Consider the following 24,663-nt stretch of genomic DNA (forward strand, 5'->3'; position numbering starts at 1 on the left):
CAATCGTTAGTCTTTAGCAAGAACCATCATTTGCCTTTGTTAATCTTCCCTGTTTTCTTTTCCATTAATTACTACTTTTATTTTTATTACTTTCTTCCTTCTACTTTCTTTCAGATTAATTTATTATTCTTATTCTAACTCTTTAAGATGGATAACTAGATCATTTATTTTCAATCTTTCTGTTTTCCTAACGTAAGCATTTAAAGCGCTACAGTTTCCTAAATGCTTAACTCCATGCCAAACATTTAGGCACTGATACTCATTATCAATTCACATTTAGTAAAAACTTTTTTCTAATTTCTATTTTTATTTCTTCCTTGCCAAGAAGTATATTGCTTAATTTCTAACAAATGGCCAACTTATAAATTTTTGAAAAGAAGGTTATTGAGTGCATTATTTTATATACATTTATTGATTAATTTGTTGATGGTGTTCAAATCTTTTATACTCATACTGGTCTTTATTTTTGGTTCTTCTTGTATTAATTAAAGATGTGTGTTAAAACCTTCCATTGGGGTCATGGATTTGTCTACTCTTTGTAGTTTGATCAGGTTTTGCTTTCTATATTCTGAAGTTATGTTATTTGGTTTGTACCTGTTAAAATTGTTGTATTTTCCTGTTTAATTGGATCATTAATCAGTAGAAAGTGACCGATTTTAAAAATTGTTCTTAATGTCTTGTTTAACTAATGATGTGGCTATACCGTCTTCCTTTTGGTGCTTTCTTCATAATACAAGTTTTCTATCACTTTCTTTCAACCTGTTTATGTTTTAGATATCTCTCTTGTTTCTGAGAGTCACTGTTTTTTACTTGCAGCATGTAGTGCATGCAAATTTAATGTGGTTACTGATATACTTAGATTTAAATCTGTGGTTTTTATTGTGTCTTTTTTACCCTTGCTCTGTTATTTGGGTTTTTTTCATTATTTTCTGTAATTTTCTTCTATTTTCCTCTATATATAAGCACCCTTTTGCCATTTTGTTGCTGTTGTTGTTGTTACCCTAGAGTTTACAGCATGGCTTATTACCACAGTCTAATATTAATTGTTACTATTATCATCTTCCCAGTCAATTCAGTCAATTAATCTATGTTCCATGTCTCTTCTCTTTGACATCTTCTATCTTTTTGCTCTTTGTGATGCCTTCTAAGTACTTTCTTTGGACTATCTTGCATAACCTTATTTCCTCTGATATTTAAAATCCAGTTTAATCCATGCATGGGGGTCTTAACTTTTTGTTTATTTGTTTGTTTGTTTGTTTGCGGTTCGTGGGCCTCTCACTGCTGTGGCCTCTCCCGTTGCGGAGCACAGGCTCCGGACACGCAGGCTCAGCGGCCATGGCTCACGGGCCCAGCCGCTCCGCGGCCTGTGGGATCTTCCTGGACCAGGGCACGAACCGGTGTCTCCTGCATTGGCAGGCGCACTCTCAACCACTGTGCCACCAGGGAAGCCTGGGGGGTCTTAACTTTAATCACTGCATATCTTTTTAAAGTTCTCCTTGCTTTGTTTTCAAATCTTCTTGGTCATTTTCATCATCTCTTCCTTGACTATATTTTTAAGCCTCTGTTTTTTGACTTTTAAATTATTAAACATTATTATTTAACACATTGTGTTTGCTTTCTGTATTTGAAGACTTTTGTTTGGGATTTTGCTGTTACTTCTGCTGGCTCTTATTCATGATGCTGTGTGTCCTTTTATATTTTGCAGTTTTAATTATGAACTCATATTCCTTGGATTTGTGTGTGTGTGAGGCATACTCAGATATCTGAGTTGATAGTGCATTTCCTTAGAGAGGATTATTGCTCGAGTCACTTTGGGGTGACTCAACCTGGGATCTCTTTTTTTAATTAAATTTTTTGCTGAGGCTTTTCAGAGTATACTGGTAGCATAAACTCAGATGATAAATCCTGGCACTAGCATCGTGACACACAAGAGAGTTCTTTGCATCCACTTATATATGGTGGATTTGTCCCTCCCTTCCTTTCTTCCTTTTTGTCTCTGTCTTTCTGTCTGTCTCTCTCAATTCATCCTTACCCTGAAAATGTAAATTTTATGCAGTGTTCTTCTACTTGAATCTTCCTTTGTGGAGGCCCTAGGCTTTATCTTCTGCCCCCCATGCAGGTAACAGATGCAGGAGTTCAAAATTTCAATATTTGGCAGAAATTATTAGAGTGAAATTGACTTTGGAGGTTGGTAATCTCCAGAATTCTTGCAATATATTTTATACTCTGATGTTTTCTTATTTTTATGTCAGCCTAATGGTGGCCTTCTCTTTTTTTTCAGGGTATTAAAAATTATTTAGCTATTATTTAACTTTTTTTAAAGTCAGGTTTGCTATTTTTAGAAAAGGAGCCATAATGTATATTTCTTTATAAAAAGTAGTTCCATGCATTTTCCATAGTTTTTATTATCTTCAAAAGGCTACCTGATATAATTAGCTTTTTTGATATTTATGTCACTTTTGTGCAATAAAAACAAGAAAAATGAGGCTAAGTAACACTTACTGAATAATTACTATGTGCCAGATATTGTTTTTAAGGGGTTTACATTTATTAATTCATTGAATCCCCTCAGCATCTCTATAAAGTAGAAAGTCATTATTCCCACTTTACAGATGGGAAAATTAAAGCACAGAGAAGTAGAGTACATTGCTTAGGCTCACCTAATGGAAAGGAGATGGGTTCGTTGCTACCTACCTGTGGATTGGCATCCAGGATCTGACACTTACTACGTCGCTGCTTTAAAAAGCAACAACAACAACAAAAACAGAAATGGGGCACACAGATTGGTATTTGTTTTTACTTGTTTATTTCAGTTTTAATTTATTGATTTTATATTTTTATTTATTTTGATTATGTGATATACATCCATTATAAAAGTAATCAAACAGAAAGCTTCCCATTATTCTCTGTAGCTCCATCTTCCCTCTTTCTTTCCCTCTCCCCCCATCATATTGAGCTATCATTCACAGTTTGGAGTATATCCTCCAGAGGTTTTCTCAGTATGTGTGTGTGTGTGTATATATATACATACTTACATATTTCTGAAACTTAGGTTTTCACTGTATCTAGCTTTGAGCCTCTGTGTTGAGGGCAAAGGTGTTTGTGTGGGTGTTCTTTTCATATTCTCATTGTTTTTTAAAGCTGTATTGTATTGCAGAATGTAAATCTATTTAGTTTTTCCTCTTTATTTAGATAAGTTTAGATATTTATTTTATTTAGATATTATCTTATTGATGATACTGAAGCTATTTTCTTTTTTAACTACTGCAAACCATACTGCATCACACATTCATGTACTATCCCTGTGTCCTTGTGCAAAGATATTTGCAGGTTAAATTTCTTGCCCTGGCATAACAGGGGCAATTGTGGCATCCATAACATTTTCTCAAATATTGTGAGGTTGCCTACTAAAAAGTTCTACTACAAATTCTTCTATGGAAGAGAATAGTCAGGAATGGAACTACAAATATGTAGACATTTAAAATAACATAGAAAGCAATATGATAAAGGAGTGGGGGAAATATTGATTATTCAAATTCTTGATGTCAAATCACTTGACTAGGGGAAGTCTTTTACAAGAAATACCAAATCTAAAAATCAACAGGGAAAAAATTGATGAATTTAGTCATGTAAAATACATAATTTTTATCTTTAAAAAATTATAAACAAGATTTTTTTAAAAGACAAGAAAGCAACAAACTGGGAAAATGTTTGCAACAAATATGACAAAGGACCGATTTCTTTAGTATCCAGAGAGATTTTATTTGAAGAAAACATCAAGGGGGGTGGGGATAGACAAATAGTAACGTCTTTCCTTTTTTTTTTTTTTGAGTTTTTACAAGTGTGCTAGAAGCAGAGCTAACTTTTTTTTTTTTTGGAAACAAAACTTAAGATAAAAATTTAATATGAAAACTAAGCTAACCATCTTTCACGTGTTACCAGAGCTATTGTAAATGCAAGTACCTGTTAAATTCTAGCAAAACTCTATGCTGTAGGTATTATTATTATTCCCATTCTTTAGAGAATAAATTATTGTTCAGACTGATTGAAACACTTTCCTCTAGTCACTCAACTTTTAGAGGTAGAGCTTGAACTCAAACCCATGTCAGTTTGCTTATAAAATCAATTTTCTTAAGCACTTCCCTAAATAGTTGCCTCTGGCAAGAAAATAAGCTAGATATCACTAAGAAACACATTAAAATGACCAACAGTCATATTAAAATGCATTCACCTTTGCTTATATTTTAAAGAAGTGAGACATTAAATACACACACATGTGTACATAATATTGTATCTCTCCATAGGCAAAGATTTAAAATATTAATAACAATTTTTAACAAGAGAGTGAGGTATAACTGGATTGCTCTTATATTTTTAAATTTGTTATTGAAGTATAGTTAATTTACAGTGTTGTGTATGTATATGTGTGTGTGTGTGTGCGTGTATATATATATATATATATATATATTCTTTTTCAGATTCTTTTCCATTATAGGTTATTATAAGATACTGAGTATAGTTCCCTGTGTTATAGAGTAGGTCCTTGTTGTTGAACTATTTTATATATAGTAGTGTGTATATGTTAACACCAAACTCCTAATTTCAGGCTTGATTTGCTCATCTGTAAAAGGGGGATAATCCTTACTTGTGAGCATTACAATCTGAATATATAAAAAAAAAATCTTAGGACAGTGGCACATATTAAATGCCCAATAACTATTATAAGCTGCTCTTCCCAAATCCCCTAACACCCACCCCACCAAAAAAACAGACAACAGAAATAAATCTTTCATCTCAGTAAAGATGAAGGCCCAGAAGAAGAAATGCCCCAGACACTCATGAGCTCTCATCAGGGCACTGGATTTAATGATCACTTTCTAGGATTGTGCAAGGATTTCCATAGTATATTCAGTTCTACATCCCATATTCTAGATCTCAAGTCAAAGCAGGCAATAGATAGAACAAAAGGAGCCAAGGGCCTTGTGAAAATAATGTACGGCAACATTCCCTACATTGTCTATGGGTTGGTGGTGTAATGGTTTATAGCCAGATGCTCCCCAGCCCATTTCAGGGCATTATGAACCTTCTGGAGTCAGTGAGTCTGGAAATTCTAAATATAAGTTATTAGAAAAATGCAAAAGCACTGTACTAATATCCTCCCTTTTCTCAATATTTACTGGCAACCATGTGTTAATTGAGAGAGAAATATTGACTTTGAAGTGACCTGACTCACCTTTCGTTTTGAAGCTCTGCATGCACGGAGCCACATAACAGTATTGCAGTGTTTAATCACTTTGGAGAACCAAAGTCTCTTCAGTACTGTCGGTTCCAGGAAGGCAAAGTCACCAAGATTCTGACAAGCCGAATGGCAGTTGGTCTTGTGACTTTCTCCTCAAGAATGTTTTTCTACTGCCCAATCAGTTTGGCAGATTTTATCTCCAAGTTTTGAGAAGAAACATTTCCAATAGACCTTTCTCATGTGTATAAACTAAGAAGTAAACATGGCAAAATGAATCTACAGCTGTTCTTGAGCCTCAGAGAAAATGACATGTATGTGGTTTGTCTACAGCACGTTTAACTGGACGGTCCCATTCCTTTCCTTCCTGGCCTGTTTGATACTGGCAGTCGCCACCATCACTTTGTATTTCATTCCACTGCGGTACATCATTTTAATCTGGGGTAAGTTTGGCACGGTCCTTTTGCTAGCAATCAATTCCAGGTAAGAACCAATAACTCATTTTTAAAGTGTGGCTATAAACTTTAAATGTGCTCTTGTTGGCAATTAAACATGAGATTAAGAAAAGTATTGGGGGAACAAAAACTTCCAGGACCTCCCTGAAAAGGCCAGTTACATGAACGATTAGCATAGATATTTATAGGCCGCTTGCATAATTGCAATCAAATAAAAATGTGATTGTGCATGCTATTTCCCTTTGGGCTTTCAGAGTCATAAATACTCTTGAATAATATACTGCTGTGGCCCAGTAACTTTCAGGAAACACTGTTATTCAGAGTGAGCAAACACCTGCATCTTGCCCTTTATATTATGTAAAAGTAGATCTAACCACTGCTAGCCTGCTCCTGACACTTTATCTCCCCTGGAAGGAAAAAAATAACCTAACCCAATACTTAAATCCAGAAGCAGTGAGGTGAAAGGGAGGGACCCTCAGTGACTACCTAACCAGTGCCTGAAAGGAAAGAAAAAGCTATTATTTACCAGGGGAAATGGTGAGCCTATATAAAGTTTAGCTGCTTTTAAAAAAAGTAGAAACAAAAACAGCAAACTGGAAATAAATGTCAGGACTTGATTTCCTACTCAAGCTAGCAATTGGAAAAATTACAAGCAACTTCGTGAATATTTGTGTCTGTTGCTGGGTGGGCGTTGGGTTGATATAAGGAGAGTGCATTGCAGTTAGTTAATTGGAGAAGCAATCGACACTTTTCTGGAAGAATCTATCAGTTTTCGTTTTCCATTGCTCAGCTCCTGTGACCACTGCTCAGTTCTTAACCGTAGTTACTTCTAGGGATCTTCAGATGTTAAGAGAGGTTCAGAGAAGTTCCAAATGTAGGTGACTGTGTTGAGATGCATTCATCTGTAAGCAAAAGCTGAAAGCCTGCAAATGCCAGGGTGAGGGGGAGCTATAATATTTCTAAAACCATTAAATGTAGACCATTTCCAAAGAGAACCCAGGCAGAATCCTGCTGATGAGAAAGGCCAAACTAGACATTCAGAAATGGGAAAAGTCATGGGAAAAATGGAATAACTCATAACATTTCAGAAATAGAATGATTTTGAGAGAGCATAATCCATTCATAATCCATTCTGTATTTTATCCAGGAGGTGAAAATCCTATTACATAAAGTCTGTCTCCTTTGTAACAAGCCCTAGAAAAGGAAAAGATATTCTAACTCCCTCTTCAGGGGTCCATTTTAATACTTCATGACTCTTACTCTTGGAGAAAGTCGTCTCATATCCATGCTTAGTTTTTGTTTGTTTTTCTGTTGTGTTTTTCAGTTTCAGCACATTGGCCCATATTTGACCTTTAGGAAGGAGAGCATGGAGCTTTTCAGGGGCCCATTGATTAAGAAGGAATACATATTTTATAAAAGCATTTCCCTGAATACTCATATACTGAATGTTATCTGTATAGATTGAATCATCTCATTCTTTCTTGTTTTTCGTTAAGTGTTAGTTTCTCAATCCATTTGCTGATCACATTTAAAACACAGATCTTAAAACTGTTGTCGAACCCTAACAAGAACTTGATCCAGAATTATAAGCATTTGGCCAGTGTTTTGCTCTTTTTAAAAAGTTGGTGTGAGTTGACGGTCAGCTTGTTAAACACTGTTGCACATGATTTCTTCATCCTTCTGGTATATACTTGATTTGCTTTTCTGCATCTCTCCCTCCAGAAAGAAGACTATACTATGTTTCTTCCTTAGATTGTCAGTATTGGGATTCCAATCCATCTTTCAATTTACCCCACATCCCTTTGACTTCTCCTCTTATCCTCCAAGTTCTTAACAGCTTTTCAACACCAACTTTTTGCATCTACTTAATGAGACATTGTTCTATTTATTGTTCAACTTACGGATGAAATTATGAAATAGCATGGAGTTTAAGATGCTCTCCTGGATGAAAATAACCCTTTGATCTTTATGTTCTGTGTCTCATTCTTTAGTTTTAGACAGAGGTTTATAGTTTATTGATGAGCTTACCATGGATAAGCCTTGACTTATCACATGACCTGTTGCCTCTTCTCATCATGTAAAACCTGCCATACCATCATGGAATATATTCTGCCATTCTGTTAGGATTTATTCTTTTCCAAGACAAGTTAGTTATTAGCTAGCACAGATCCAGGACTTTCCTTTGCACGTCTCTTACATGATCGTATTCTTGGCAGAGAATTTATCACGTAGAAGAAGACAACTTTATACGTCTTAAATTTCTAATTTTCCTTTTAACCATATTAAGCATCAAAAGACTATTTCTTATCCTAAGTTACTCATTTTCATTGAGTCCTGAAGTGGTGGATAAGATCCTTAAATTTTTGTGTGTGATGTTTTTTAACCTTTTGGAGCAAAATTTTTTAACTCTGTGTTCTGTATTTCCCTATTCTTTACATCCAAATAACATTTTTGTATAAGTATTTATTAAGTAGCATAATTATTTAACATAAGTCTATGAAAGCAGCCTAATTTCATGATGGCTGTGGGGAATATTCCTTGACTCACCAACTTTATTGTAAGGTTTTAAATGGTGAGATACTTTCTTTCCTCTTTAACCGTATAATTCCTAGTGCAGCTACATATAGGTAATAGATCTTTAGTGGGTACTTGGCAAATATTTTATAAGTGGATGAGTCTGCAAGTTTAATACCTGTGATCTACATAGATGGCATTTTCTGAGCTCACCACCTCTCTTATTTGGGAGTGTAATTATGAAAATTAAGTTAGAAGTGGTTTAGGAGGGATGTCTGGAATTTTCTCTAGAAAACTGTATCTACTGAATTTTGGTCATTTGTTTGTTGTATGTGTTTCTAGAAGGCAAGGCACCTTTGAGGATTAGATCCCATGGAGGTTTTCTGTACCTTTTGAGAGGTTTCCATATTCCTTCCATTCTGTTCTTCATCATAGATGCTCTAATGATACTTTTTCAGTTCTGATCTTAGCCACTTCTGATTTCCCAGGTAGATTACAAACTCTCCAAGCCAGATTTTGAGCTGCTTGAAAGAAACTGTGACTATTTAACTTTGTACCTCCATTTGATAGTGCAATATATATCACATGGAAGACACTTAGTGTTTGATACAGGAGCAAGCAGGGACCCTCTGCCCCATCTCGCCCATCCCCACCAGTATTTTGCAGTTAGGGCTACATGCCAGTCACTCATAAAGTGTTCTAATTCAGTTTCAAGTGTCTATTCCCTAGTGACCATATGTGCAAAGCAGCCATGCGATTTTTCCTCTCTCTTTCTCCGAGTGATTTATTTTTTTAACCAGAGGGCTCATTCCAATCCACTGATCTATTCAATCTATCATCATTAAATTATAGTGTCTTTCCCAAATGTTAATCCCTTGGGATTGAAATCCCACTTTCTTTCTTTGGCTAAAAAAAAAACCATAAAAATTTACGGCAGATATGCTCTATCTGTATCGTTTAGGTGAAAAAATCTAAAGGTACATCTAGCATGCTACTGGAGAAACCCACAACTTCCAAATTTGGTATGTAGTCACATACCTGCCAGTATAAAGACTCTTCCATCACCGCCTGCTTTGTTTTCTTGGCTTATTGACATCTACAGTAATGATGGTAGCCCCCTTCACTGTGGTGGAATTTCAGATTGTAGAATCCTCTTGCCTTTGTTGTCCAATGTGATTCTCCCTTCAACCCAAGGAACTATATAATATAGGTCTTTATTATTCAAATTTTAATATAAGAAATATAAGGTTCAGGGAGGTTAAGTAATTTGTCTGAAACTACAGCTAATAGCACATGGTGAGGCCAGAACTGGAACCCAGCTATTCTTGTTCCGAAACCCTTGTTCCTTGCCCAGTTGCCCTTTAAAGATGACCACAGGCTCTATGATCCCCTCTTGACACTTGATTTTACACTGTAGATAATATGGTGGAATTACTGACATTTGAGCCTGTGACATCTGAGAAAAAACAAGATGTGCTTTTGAAGCACACAATCTGAGTTCCTTATAATTTTTATTCTAACAAAGTTTTTCAAACATAGACTGTCGGAGTGCTTTGTGGACTTCTTCTGCCCTTATTGGTGCATTTGAGCTACTGGGCAGGTTTATAATCTACTCAGTGACTAAGAATGCAGTGTTTTGATCGGCTGTGATATTATCCCTGCCTGGCTGTTCATTGTAAAGACTCCAGATGCGCACACTATATATAATTAACAATAGAAGATATATCTTTCCTCAATACGTCTTTGTCTCCCTTCATCATTTTGCCTTGTCTGTTTTCTTTTGCCAGAAAGCCCATGCTACAATTAAATGTCTTTAGAATAACACAGTGGAGAGTATTTTAAAGGAACACTGGGGGAAATTTTAGCTAGAAACATGAAGCTGCCTGTGGAGGCAGAGGGAAGAAAGGCATAGAGTGGCTTTGACTTGAGAAAAAGTGGGCTATTTGCAGGAAGTCTTCCCCAGCCCAGTCAACAAGCACCCTTGACTTATGAACATGGCCAGGTCCCATTTGCCAAGCAGATGTGAACCCGACCCTCTCTAAAGAAACTACCAGGAGTTTGGCATTGTGTCAGGTGTAATGGCATGCCGAAAGTCCAGTTCTTAGATGAAGGCAAAATAATATTTAATGAGAGAAGAAAAACATCAAACCTCTACTGTGTTGTAGACTATTGAACAGGTAAATATTACCTTGCCTTCAGAGTAAGAGCCAGTCAGGGTACCACCAACGTGAACATTCAGCATCACGGAGATTGACAAGGACTTCAGATATGGTCCTTAATAAACAAGCACTCTGTGGGCAAACTTCAGAAGGCCACCTTCTGCTTCTAAGACTCGGCACAAAGGGTTGACATTTAGTGAAAAGACCACGTTTATAAACTCTGGCTACAGGCACACACACCTCCAAAAAGCTCCTAGGAGCAGAGTAGGAGACAAAAGCTGGTGGAGGGGCGCCTCCCTCTGAAGAGGGAACCGTGGGCAGAGCTTGTCCTGGACGTGCCCACGTGCCCAAGGTGCCGCCACCAAGGACAAGTTAAACGTCACACCCCCTTCTAATTACCATTGTCCTAAATCAGCACCGACTTCATGGCCCAGCCAAACCCTCGCACCAGTGCCACGGTCCATAAATTAAGCTAGCAACCACAGTAAGATAATTTTCCAATAATAACTTTTCACAGTTTCCTGCAGCATCAAAGTAAAATCAACATGTCAAGTTCTGTTCTGCAGTGAGAGAAGAGAAACCTGTGAAAATGAGTTGGACGGGGGGGGCGGGAGATAGATTTCTTGTGGGTTCTTTTTAACAACAGAAAAACAACTCCCACCCTCCACCTCCCGCTGCTAGGTTTGGTCCAGAGCTCCCAAGCAGAGACTTGTTTGGGCTAGTGAAGGCCTTTTCCCATCTGGGACATTCATTTTCCTAGCAGAGGAGGCTGTTAATCAGTGTCGTCCAAAAAACCAGTGAGCTCCACAGTTTTAGTGTGTGTTTCTGCCGCCCTGCTGATGGAATTGTAATGGGATTTTCACAGCTGAAGAAGGCAAAGCCCCTCTCCAATGATCCCCCTTTCCTTCCTCCAAGAAGAGACATTTGTGAATGATTCCACATGACAGCAACGTGTGCATGACTTGAGGTCCAGTAATTGTTTTCACACTAATTTTTACTTGTGATTGCTTCCCCTCTCCCAGTCAGGTGAGTTTTTAAAGATAGATAGATGGATAGAGAGACATCAGCAGACAGACAGAGATCTCCCGATATTTCTGTTTTTCAGGCATAAATAAATTTACTAAGAAGTTTCGAAATCCCTACGCCATCGACAATAATGAGCTACTAGACTTCCTCTCCAGAGTACCGTCTGATGTTCAAAAGGTATGTAATGAACTCTCACCCCCAACAGGGGCCCCGACCCTGAAGTCTGGCCTGCCTCAGAGCCAGAGGAGCACAGGGCTGTGCTTGTGTGAGTCATTGAGATAGCGAATCAGAAAATCCTTAAAGAGGCCAGCCTTGCAAAGAGGTGGCAAGAAAACCTTTGTCCAGAAGCATGAGATGATTGGGGAAAATTATCCTGAAAAAGAGCTACTTAAGAATGATCTGGAACTCACACTGTGAGGCTGTAGTACAGTGAGGTTTGTCCCTTTTCTGATCGTTTGCCTTCCCAAAGAGGATAAGATGGGCTCAGCGAGTAGGAGAGCGTGAGATCCAGAGCTGGGGGAGGCCTGCTTATTTTCCTCCTCTTCCGGATGGCAGGCATTCTACGGGAAGTAGGGGGCAAGAGGATTACTCTTTTGATTCTTCTTTGCCCCGATTATCTCCTAGGCCACCCTCCTATCCCTTTCCCTTTGAAGACTTAAAGATGCTGAGGGCAAAGCCCCCACTTACTCTAATACACATAGAGGCAGAGACAGCATGCAATAATTTGAGATCAGTCAGAAGTATTATTCACAGGTAATGGTCACTTAGTCCAGTAGTGTCCCTTTTCTTTGGATACACAGAGGTTAACCAAGGCAACAATACTGGAAAGTCCATAGAGCAGCCTAATTCAGGCCCCTGCAGATCAGGCTGCTATAAATCCAGAGGCGGGAGGGCAGGCAAAGACCTCTCTAATGGAGAAGAGAAATCATAGAATAGGTAGATGGGGAGACCGTGGCATGAAATGCCATCATGACGATCAAAGACACAATCTTTTATTGTCTGAGAGAATCCCAAATCAAGTATCAATTTCTGGGCCACTGTACCATAATTCATTTCCCAGCAGCTCCGGGTGGATTGCGGAGACGTAAGGCTGAAAGGCCCCAGAGAGTTTCTTTCCTCTTCCAACTTCTAGAGATTAAAATAGATCTTGTGATGCTTTATCTTTTAACCTTCATTTAATGTTATAATTATCTATTAAAATGCATTCTATAAATATGAATTTCCTTGTTAACATTGCATTGCATGATTGTAAAATAGTAACTTGGCCCCTGTTTGTTTGGCCTTGAAGATTGGCAGGCGTGTCATCCCCTAGGGGACCTTCACAAGACACTCTAAAGAAAGCATGCTTTTTTCACATATCTGCTTTCCACCAAGTGTAGCTCAGTTTATGTGATGGGGTAGGATGTCCTTGGGGAGTTTGGCACAAATACTCAAAATAGTGAGCACATGTGGTCTGTAATACAATACTTTAAATAAAGCCATTCCACCATCAGCCTATCAAAGCCCACACACCAAAGCAATACGACTGCAACATACCATCACTTGAGTCACAATATGAGTTTGTGCCTGCATCCTTGAAGAATGGAAATTCCCATCAAGCCCCCGCTAAGGATTATCTGTGCACAGTTTGGGCACCAGCCCTGAGCGAGGTCATCCAGTTGGAGTTGGCGTGAATACAGAGGGATACAACAAAACAGCATTTGAGGAAGATGTACAGTAAGCTAGCAAGATCTCCGTGTATCTCCAAGAGCACTTGCTGATAACACAGTAGACAGTTTGCCACTGGGGACTCCCCACGTGCTTATATTTGTCACAGATGTTTTAGCCATTACACTGTAAATGAAATTCATTTATAAGAGAAATCTTTATTAGTCTGGGGCCAGCGTTAATTTCAACATCTCTCCCCCCTCTGGCAAAAGAAATGTATGTAATTGGCAGAGATTTTTTTCCCCAAGATTTTAGATATTTCTAAATGAATAATTCTTAGTAAGTTGCTATATCATATACTAAGATAAACATTCCCAAGAGGCTGTTATTAAGCTCTTTTCTGGTTGAACACGGGCATACACAGAACTAAAACCATCTAGCAGTGCCGAGAGCAGGTAGAAACCCAGAAACCCATGCATCTCATTAGAAAAATCTGCTTTTAATATTTTGGTTTCAAGAAATGATGCATGACTCTTCAAATCCTTCCTGCAATTAATCCCTCCATGTTCCTGTGTTTAGAAAATGATTCATTACCTTTGAACCTTCCTTCCTTTGCCTTGGTGTGTCCTCGGGGAGCCATTAGCACACTGTGGTGAGCTAGGGTTACCTAACTGCCAGTGTCACGTCTGTCTGTTTTCACAGGTGCAGTATGCAGAGTTGAAGCCCGGCAGCAGCCAGAGCCCCCTTCGGAAGAAGCGCAGCACACTCTAGGACACACACCGACCTTGGACGCCAGCACCCGATTCCGTGTTGGGCTGATTAGACCAATATCCTCTCTCGTTCAGTGGTATCCGTGGTGTCAGTCTGAAATGCGTGCTGTGTGGAGCCCTGTCTGTATCCTCCCCCTTCTTCGTGGCACAGATGCACGCACATGTGTGTGCATCCGTGTGCAGGGGTGTCCTGGTTGCATCTTGAGTCAGCCCAGCAAAAGGGAACAACCCAGAGATGGTAAAAGACTAACATCCCTTCTCAAGTAGGAGATAAAGCAAGGCTTCCATGGGTCTGAGCACCCTCCTTGAGAACAGCCAGGAGGCCACTTGGATTCGAGCATGACTTTGAACTCGTTTTCACACATCCAACAGATTCTCATTAAGATTCAGTTATTTTCACTCCCCACCCCTACACTCCTTTCAGATGATTGTTCATGAGTCCGTTTTCTTCTCTGAGTTAACAAGTCCTTGATAGATAGTCACCGTCCACCCAAATAATATATATTATAAATAGATTTTTTAAAATAATTACCAGGATTAGCCCAATTCTTTAGGGATCTTTCAGCTTTAATTACCAAAGACCTATATGTAAAATTTCAGTAAGCTGCTTGGTGCTGGATGCCAGCCTGCATCATGGTCCGTTGCTGGCAATGGATGTCCCAGGAAGGCCCCAAGGGATCATTCACCCCAAACCTGAAGGTTTCCTGAAAGTATGTGGTTGCCTCAAATAGCCATTTCTTCTGACTTGACTTTTTGCTTATCTCCCAAGTAAAATCTCAATATTATAGCTTGAGAAAGAGGGGGAGGGGAATGAATGAATGAATTCTGAGAAGTGTTTTGAAAGATAAAGGCTGAGCAGCAAGGGACCAATGTACGAGGCTGCTTATCTGATTGTCATACTCCCTTCATTTGCCTGCGTTTTTAAGAAAGTGAAAATGCTGTAGCAATCCAAATGGATCTTTTGTTCCTGAGCAAAATAGGCTACACATAATAAAAATATATCTCAGAACCCCATTCCCAGAAAAGTACCCCCCCAAAATCTTTTTGAGTATATCAGCCTTCATCGTTTCACTGTAACCCCCTCCAAGTAAAAATCCCAATTTTTATGCATATATAAAATGTATACAAATACCTTTCTGTTCAAATAATGTTTAAGTTGTAAAGACTGTATTTTGTTGACACGTACTTTGTATGTGCAGATTTATATATATATAATATATATATATGTATTGTAAAGAAAAGTTGAGGTAAAAAGATCTAATAGTGAGTTTTACTGTTTTTTTTTTTTTTTTCCTCTCTCTCTCTCTGGGTTGTAATTTAATAATCTTCAAACAAAATGTTTATGAAAAATGCCAAAGATTCTAAACCTTATCATCCTGTGTCTGTTTTTCTTCATATTCTATCTTCCTGGGTTGCTTTCTGGCTGAGCCAGATTTCTGCATGATTTGATTTACTTCAAGTTAATGAAGCTGGCTGAAAAAGAACCTTGCAGAAATTATAAAAGCTCCAGTAAATCTCTGAGTTGTACATACAATAGATACCCAAGAACCTCTTTTGTTAAACCAGTTAATCTTCTGTGTAAACAATGCCTCATTGTCTCACTCCCAACTACCATCTAGTTTATCATAGTCTGTCATTTTGTAAGGACCTAAGTCAGACATTTTTAAACAGACACGTGAGATCTGATCAGTCATTTGAATGAAAACTTTCAGCAGCAAAATAACCCCTTATTTATTTAAAAGTGGAACCAATACTTTATTGTTATTCTCTTGCAATAGAATTTCAAAATGAAATAATTCGCCTGAAAAGAAGGCATCATTAGTTAGACTTATCTCTTCTGTAGTCCGACTGGAATTTTCAGCATTAAGTTTAGGACACAAACAGTAGCTGGGATGCAAGAGCAAGGACAGAATGAACCTTTAACAAACTGTATGGAAAGCAGTTGTTAATTAAGTAGGCATGGGATGTTAAAAATGAATGCTATCTGCAAGTGAAATGTTAAGATTCGTACAAGTAGTCAAACTCGTATGAAAGATTTGGGGATGCTTTAGATAAAATTTATGGATTATGGTTTCACAGTGTGATGATTAAAGATAATTTAGTAGGAATGTTGAAGTCTGGCCAAGCTCTCCTGGTTCTTCCAGTCCTGCTTGGTGTCTTACAGGCATCTCTTCCTCAGCAGTTCGGAAATTCAGCATTATCTTTCCCTCCATGTGTGCAGGACCCCTAACCCCACAGTCTCCTTCTAGCTTTGTTATTCCTTATTGGCACAGGCATCTTATGGGCTGGGAGGCCCTTGGCATCCCTTTTTTCATTCCTCGTGCTTTTATCACCATCTCCCAACCCATAAAATCTGGTAGATCAGTGTTGACACATTATCTTGTCCGTTTATGTTTTGTACATTTCCATTCGCGACCACCCAAGCCACCGCCCAAGCTGAGGCCTCTGTAACCTCTCACAAGTCAAGGTAATGGTGCCAATTACATTATGCCAGGTCAATATTCATTCGGATTATTCTTTTCCCTGTAAATACTTTCTCCCCAGTTTCTATCCAAATTAATTCTAACCTCCTTCAGAGCTTTCAGAAGTCTCCTACCCACACTGGTTTTCTTAGTTCCTTGGCTGGATTAGAGTCCACCTTTCTCTTTTGCACCCCGACATCCTAGATATCTTTCTGGCATCTGCCGTATTCTGCCATCGCTCATAATTACCAGAGGCCTTGACTCCCACTTCCCTCCACTGGATAGCCCATCCTATCTGGCATCTAATAGTCACTCAGAAAATATATGATTAACTGACCAGGTCATAGAAAACATTTCTTTCTCTGCCCTTTCATGTGTGATTCTCAGAACAGAGGCCTGAGCTGGATAAATTAGTGTGCTCAATCCCAGGAAATAATTTCTTGCATTAAGTGCACACCTCATACTCTGTGATATTATTTATAAGCTCTGGCCATGTTGATTATAAACTTTTAAACTAAACAGTGTCATATTTGGAGAAGTCCTTACCTACATGTCAAAGGAAAATATAACGTTTATTTGTAGGTTGTAAAACAATTTTTGATTCTTTTTCTTATTATTTATCACTGAACAAACATATATTGAATGTTGATGATATACTTGAACAAAACAGAGTACATTCCCTTGGTAGAGCCAGACATTAAACAGATATTTTCAAGCAATGGCATGACATTCTCAGATTCAGCTTTTAAAGAGATCATTCTGACTGCAGTGGGTACACAAGCAATTATGAATGACCAGAGAAGAGCCAGTTGTAGAGCTCCCGATAAGTTAATGTTTGCCTGGACTTTCAAATAAGGGCACTGGAAAAAGAAACACATGTAAGTGAAATCAGAGAATGGTTAAGAGATTAAAGTGAGCAGGACTTCACAGTTGCTTGACTATGGGGTGAGGGAGAGAGTAGATCAAGGATGGCACTCAGTCCTCTTGTCTCTGGGTCTGGAAAGATCATCTTGCCTTTTACCAAGAGAGAGGATTGTAAGAGCAGCCAGGGGAAGAACTGCAGGGGCCCAATTTTAGATGGCGTTGAATTTGGGATGCTTGAGAAACCTCCAAACGGGGATGTCTATGAGGTGACTGAAATGGAGCTAAAAGAAATACACTGTACTTGAGAGAGATACATTTAAGGGCCAACAGTCATAGAAGATGAATGAAGCTACATGCTTTAAGAGATTGAACTCAACACACACACGCACACACACAAACACACACACACACACACACACACACACATATATATATATATATAAAGATTAGTCAGCTAAGACTGTAAATAGAAATTGAATTAAATAGGAAAGCAGTAAGCATATGCTGTCATAGAATTCAAGGATAGAGCATGTTTCCAGAAAGATGTGGTCGGTAGTGCTAAATGCCACTGTGATCACATAGATTGAGGACAGAATGATGACCGTAATGACATGGTAGTTTGGGAGGACCTTGGCAATGAGTCATTTCAGGGGAGCGGTAGGAGTAGAAAAGATCGGGGTTGAGACGTGAGTGGATGTCAGAATGTGGAGACTGAATGGAGGTAACTGCAAATTTCCACTGGAGGGAGACGGGGGAGAGAGGGCAGAGATTGGGAATGAAAGAAGGGCTACAGGATGATTGTAGTAAGAGAAAAAATTAGATGTGTCATGAACTCAGTGTATACCCATCAGCTACAAAAAGTTCTTCATGAGTATGAGATGGAGTTAACTATATTCATTATTTAAAATTATGTTCTGTCAAAACCCATCTCTCATTTATGTAGTCTTAATCTAACTTTTATGGCAACAGAATGGTTGAAAAATCGAAATAGAATATTCTCTGAAAATATAATGAGTAGTCAATTGAAAATTGAATAAAAGTTGAAGGGTGACTTCTCAAGAATGGCTTAAAGCACATTACCTCTTTATATAGGTCTCTTTGTATAAAACCTGCCATTCTGTTCCGGCATTTTAATGTAATAATTTACACAGGAAAATCGATAGTCAAGCACATCAGAACGGTTAACATTTTATAGCACTTATCAAATGCCAGATACTTTCTAGGTGCTTTATATGTAATAACACATTTAATAAGTTTTTGAAAAGCAACTATGATATTCCCTCTAAATACTTATTAAAAAAAAAAAAAAAACACCGATCTTATACAAACTCTCCTAGAAAACAGCAAAAAAGATTACACTCTTCTACACATTTTATGAGGCCAGGATAATCTTCATCCCCAAACCCAACAAGATGATACAAGAATGGAAAATTACTTACCAAAATCCCTTATGAATATAAATGTAAAATTATGAAAGATATATAAGCCTCTAACTGAAGAATATTAATGAAAGGAAGAAGATATACAAATGATGGGGTTCATGGATTAGAAGTTCAATATATTAAGATGTCAGTAGATTGAATGTAAGCCTGGTAAAAATTAGAGGTTTTTTTTTTTTTTTTTTGCAGAAATTAATCAGCTGACTCTAAAATGTATATGGAAATACAAGAGTTCAAGAATAGTCAAAGCAATCTTACAGGTAGTAACTAGCAGATGTCCAGATGTATTACAAAGCTATTGTAACTAAGACAATGTGGTATTGGCACAAGCGTGGACAAATAGATCAAAGAAGTAGAAAAGACCAGAAGCAGACCCACACATATTTGGTAACCTGTGACCTAATTTATGTCAAAGGTAACATATTTGCAATGCGTAGGGAAAAGACCTTTTTGGAAAATGATGCTGGGTTATTTTAGTATCCATGTGGATAAAATGAATCGACCTCTTCCATATATAATTTACAAGAATCAATTCCATATGAGTTTGCAGGTCCAAAAGTAGATGGCAAAATAAAGATTTCAGAAAAAGACATAGGAAAATATTTTCCCATCTATGTGATAAGCAAAAAGATTTCTTAAACTGGAGACAAGATGCTAATCATAAAGGGAAAATATTGTTAAGTTGTTGATCATTACAATTAATCTTTTCCTCAAAAAATATGACTGAGTGTAAAAATAAGCCACAAAGTGGGAGAAGATATGCAATCTCTATATGTAAACTGACAAAGGATTCTTATCTGGAATACGTAAAGAATTTCTACAATGAAAAGGCCGATAACCCAGTAGAAAAATGGGCAAAAGACTTGAAGAGGCACTGTACAAATGAGCCTATCCAAATGGCCAGAAAATACATAAAAAGGTGCTTAACAGCATTAGTCATCAGGCAAATGGAAACTGAAATCACAAAATGATACAACTGCACAAAGCCAGAATAACTAAAGTAGGAAAGTCAATATTAAACATTCTCAAGAATATGGGGAAAAAATTCTCATACTTGCTGGTGGGTGGGAACATGAATTGGTACAACCACTTTGGAAAACTGGTTGGCAGTATCTATTAAAGCTGGCTATATGAATACCCTATGACCCTTCCCCCAGATCTACTCTTAGGTTTATAACCAATAGATATGTGCATGTCAATAAAAGGCATGCCCGAGAATATTTGTAGCAGCGCTACTTGTATAATTCCAAACTGGAAACAGTATATAGAATGATAGATAGATAGATAGATAGATAGATAGATAGATAGATAGATAGATATAGATAGATACCCGTCAATCGCTGGGTTGATCAGTAAATTGTGACTCTACAATGGAATACATAGAGAAATGAAATGAAAAACTGTTACATGCAACAACATGGAAAAATTTCACAAATAACGTTGAGCAAAAGGAACAAGACAGATGCACAGATAAATGCAATGTATGATTTCATTTATGTCAAGTTCAAAAACAGGGAGAATACAGTCTATGGTGTTAGAAGTCAGGAGGCCGTGGGGATAGTGACTAAAAGAATCTATGAGTGGGCTCCTGGGATGATGGTAATGGTCAGTTGTTTTGGTTTCGACTCTAGTTACATGAACTTATTCACTTTGTGAAATTCCCTGAACTTAAGACGAATGTAATTTCCTGCATGTTTCCTAAAAAGAAAAGAAAAACGATGAAGCATGACAATTTTATCCCTAATTTACAATGAAAGAAACCAAGACCAATCACTGTTAAGTATTTTAAACATGAAAAGAGAGAACCCCTTCAAATAAACCTTTAAAATTGTGTAAAAGTTGGGAGTCACTTTAAACGATAAACCCAAAGAAGGCAGTTCTTACATAATCTTATTGCCTTTGAGTATTCGATTTCATGTTAAATCAACCATCAGTTTTAGAAAATCTTTATTATCAGGAGTACTAAAAATGACTTCTAACTGATTACATGACGAAGCATTAAAAAGTTGCTTTGCATGAGCAAACTGACCCATAAAACCTCAGGATCCTAAGTGTTCCAGAAAATTTTAACTTTTTACAGTTTATACTTAGGTTCATTGAGCCTGGCATCCTAGGACAACATCTCTCACATGAGTTATTTTTTTTTCCCTTTTCACATATTAAAGCTTGTAGAGCAAAAAGGTGATGGAATTTTTGTGGTTCCTGAGAAAGGCTATGTGTGTTCTCTCCCATGGGAAGAAATAGAGATAGATGATGATAGATAGGTAGATAGATAGATAGATGATAAATGGGTGATAGAGATAGATGATAGATATAAATATAGATGATATAGATGAGAGTGTGTGTATATACATATATATGCATATATATATATATATATATATATATATATGTATATTGCTGAAGTGAAAACTTTACCTTCTTAGGCTCAGTAGTTGGAGGCCTACAAATTAAACTCAACTAACAGATAAACAAGAGAAAGAACAGATTTTAACCATGTAAGGGAGTTCACAAAGAAATGTGACTCAAAGAGGGCGGTTGAATTTGGGACTTAAACACCATCTTAAGAGGCGAAGGGAAGGAGGAGAAGGGCATGTAAAATGGGAAGACAAATGACTTGTTAGAGGGGAGAAGGGAGGAATAGCACATGGGAAAACAGATGACTTTTAGGAAAATTAGATGGGCCCTTAGGAGAATAGACGGATGGGAGATAGAATAGTTTTGTGGCAATGTCTGTCTAGGTGTGGTGCCTTTTCATTGTCCCTGGTGATAAGAGTCAACCTTCCTAGTTTGCTCTTTGGCAGGGGATTTAAAACAACTGAGTTCTTTTGGGAAGCTCTGCTTTCAGTCAGATAAAGGAGTTCGTAAAAAAAAAAGAAATCATCTGTTGATTCTCAAATGTCTTCAGCTCCAAATAATTTTTATGTCACAATGGTATATTCTGTACTCCTTCAATATGTATATACATACACATGTATAGTCGTACGTTTTTGTGAAATTTCACATATCTCCAAAAATTGATCCAAAGACTCCAATTAAGAACCCAAGAACTGTGTTTTCAGGTAAACTATTAGAAGTTTGTCTCTTGCTGCATTTGAAACATCAGGGTGCAGGGTGTGTTTTTCTAGGAGCCCAATGTTAGTAGCGTGCTCATTGCCAGAATCCGACTCATTTATTTCTGATCCAGCTTTTCTCTGGGAAATGTTTTATTAAGCTAGTCTATATAGGCTGAAAAATCCTAAAATTTCTGTTGGTTTTCCATTCCCTTAATTCATTACAATAATACATACAAGCTTCTACCCTCCATGTATTTTCATTATCAGATCAAAACAACTGGTTGGAAAAGTGAAAACACATGAAATCATTTGTTTAACTGCATAATAAATAGCTGCCATAACTGACTCAGTATGCATCTACCCAATAAATGCTTGCTGTGAGTTTGTTTTTGTTTGGGTATTTTTATCCCCAAAAGGTCTGCACAACCCAGAGCAGTGGTCCAGCCAAGCAAAGTTAACAGGGACAAGTGGAACATTCCTGGCACAGTGAAGAGAGACTGCAGATTGGTTTTATTTAGTCGAGGCATGAATCACCTGTATGTTACGTAGACTCTATGTTGGGCTGCACCCAGGCAGAAACTGGAGGTTGCTGGACGCGAATCTGGTATAAGAAGTGGGAGGCTTTGATTTGCATTTTTCTAATGATTAGTGATGTTGAACATCCTTTCGTGTGTTTGTTGGCAATCTGTATATCTTCTTTGGAGAAATGTCTATTTAGGTCTTCTGCCCATTTTTGGAGTGGGTTGTTTGTTTTTTTGATATTGAACTGCATGAGCTACTTGTGTGTTTTGGAGATGAAGCCTTTGTCAGTTGCTTGGTTTGCAAATATTTTCTCCCGTTCTGAGGGTTGTCTTTTCATCCTGTTTATGGTTTCCTTTGCTGTGCAAAAGCTTTTAAGTTTCATTAGATCCCATTTGTTTATTTTTGTTTTTATTTCCATTTCTCTAGGAGGTGGGTCAAAAAGGATCTTGCTGTGATTTATGTCATAGAGTGTTCCACCTATGTTTTCCTCTAAGAGTTTTATAGTGTCTGGCCTTACATTTAGGTCTTTAATCCATTTTGAGTTTATTTTTGTCTACGGTGTTAGGGAGTGTTCTAATTTCATTCTTTTACATGTAGCTGTCCAGTTTTCCCAGCACCACTTATTGAAGAGCTTGTCTTTTCTCCATTGTATATTCTTGCACCGGTCAGAATGGCCATCATCAAAAAATCTACAAACAGGGACTTCCCTGGTGGTGCAGTGTTTAGGAATCCACCTGCCGATGCAGGGGACACAGGTTCGAGCTCTGGTCCGGGAAGATCCCACATGCTGCGGAGCAACTAAGCCCGTGCACCATAGCTACTGAAGCCCGCGTGCCTAGAGCCCATGGTCCACAACAAGATAAGCCACCACAATGAGAAGCCAGCTCATCGCAATGAAGATTAGCCCCCACTCGCTGCAACTAGAGAAAACCCTTGCACAGCAAAGAAGACCCAACACAGCCAAAAATAAAAAAATAAATTAAAAAAAATTCTACAAACAATAAATGCTGGAGAGGGTGTGGAGAAAGGGAACCCTCTTGCCCTGTTGGTGGGAATGTAAATTGATATAGCCACTATGGAGAACAGTATGGAGGTTTCTTTAAAAACGAAAACTGGAACTACCATATGACCCAGCAATTGCACTACTGGGCATATACCCTGAGAAAACCATAATTCAAAAAGAGATATATACCACAATGTTCATTGCAGCACTATTTACAATAGCCAGGACATGGAAACAACCTAAGTGTCCATCGACAGTTGAATGGATAAAGAAGATGTGATACATATATACAATGGAATATTACTCAGCCATAAAAAGCAACAAAATTGAGTTATTTGTAATGAGGTGGATGGACCTGGAGTCTGTCATACAGAGTGAAGTAAGTCAGAAAGAGAAAAACAAATACTGTATGCTAGCACATATATATGGAATCTAAAAAAAAAAAAATGGTTCTGAAGAACCAAGGGGCAATACAGGAGTAAAGACGCAGACGTAGAGAATGGACTTCAGGACATGGGGAGGGAGAAAGATAAGCTGGGTTGAAGTGAGAGAGTAGCATGGACATATATACACTACTAAATGTAAAATAGATAGCTAGTGGGAAGCAGCCTCCTAACACACGGAGATCAGCTCAGTGCTTTGTGACCACCTGGACGGTTGGGCTAGGGAAGGTGGGAGGGAGATGCAAGAGGGAGGGGAATATGAGAATATATGTGTACGTATAGCTTATTCACTTTGTTAAACAGCAAAAGCTAACACAACATTGTAAAGCAATTATACTCCAACAAAGATGTTAAAAAAATAAAACATTAAAAAAATAAAAGACTGATGTACTAAAATTGGAATGATACAGAGATTAGCACAGCCCCTGTGAAAGGATGGCATGCAAATCTGTGAAGCGTAAACTGATAAATTATACAATTGTTACCTTATTTAATCTGTGTTTCACTCACTTTCTCTCTTTTACAGCTGTCAATTCTCTAACTCAAAGATGGCAAACATTTTACACATCCTGAAACAGGCAATTTAAAAGGGGGGATTTAAAAACTCAGAGGGCTGGTTGAGCCCAGATTTGGACTATATCAAAATGAAAACCAGTTCCCTTCCTCCAACTGCCTTTCATTAACATTTGATTGTTATTGGTTTGGGTGACCTCAATGACCTGGAGCTAGAAAGAGAGAGGTTCAAGTCCAAGATTGGGTACTATGGTGGCAATTTACTGTATGTCTGGGCAACACACTAATCTTCCTGGAGCCCCAATTTCTTCATTTCTAGATTAGAAATAATAGCACCCAAATTATCAGATTTTGAATAAAGAATATAAATACTCGACAGTGTCAGGCACACAGTCTCTGCTTTTATTAAATTAAGATATATATATATATGTGTGTGTGTATATATATATATATATATATATGCAGAAAAGTGCATATATCAAGTGTGCAGTTTGATGAATCTTTACTAATTGAATATCATTATGAAACCAGCACCCAGGTCAAGGAACTTGACA

The 24,663-nt window shown here is 37.8% G+C and overlaps 1 protein-coding gene and 1 non-coding gene across 2 annotated transcripts in view; both read left to right on the top strand.

Moving 5' to 3' along the window:
* Nucleotides 1-15,163, top strand: part of MCTP2 (multiple C2 and transmembrane domain containing 2) — a 251,663-nt gene extending 236,500 nt beyond the window's left edge. The window contains exons 21-23 of the mRNA XM_060003640.1: nt 5,570-5,679; nt 11,470-11,567; nt 13,740-15,163. Coding sequence (XP_059859623.1) covers nt 5,570-5,679; nt 11,470-11,567; nt 13,740-13,808 — 277 coding nt within the window. The 3' untranslated portion in view covers nt 13,809-15,163. The remainder of the gene's footprint in view (nt 1-5,569; nt 5,680-11,469; nt 11,568-13,739) is intronic.
* An 8,797-nt stretch (nt 15,164-23,960) lies between these two features.
* LOC132421278 (U6 spliceosomal RNA) lies at nt 23,961-24,066 on the top strand. The gene has a single exon (XR_009518556.1). It is a non-coding gene; the product is annotated as a U6 spliceosomal RNA (small nuclear RNA).
* The last annotated feature ends 597 nt before the right edge of the window (nt 24,067-24,663 follow it).

The sequence above is a fragment of the Delphinus delphis genome, chromosome 2 (genome assembly GCF_949987515.2).
Source record: "Delphinus delphis chromosome 2, mDelDel1.2, whole genome shotgun sequence".
Classification (NCBI taxonomy): Eukaryota; Metazoa; Chordata; class Mammalia; order Artiodactyla; family Delphinidae; genus Delphinus; species Delphinus delphis.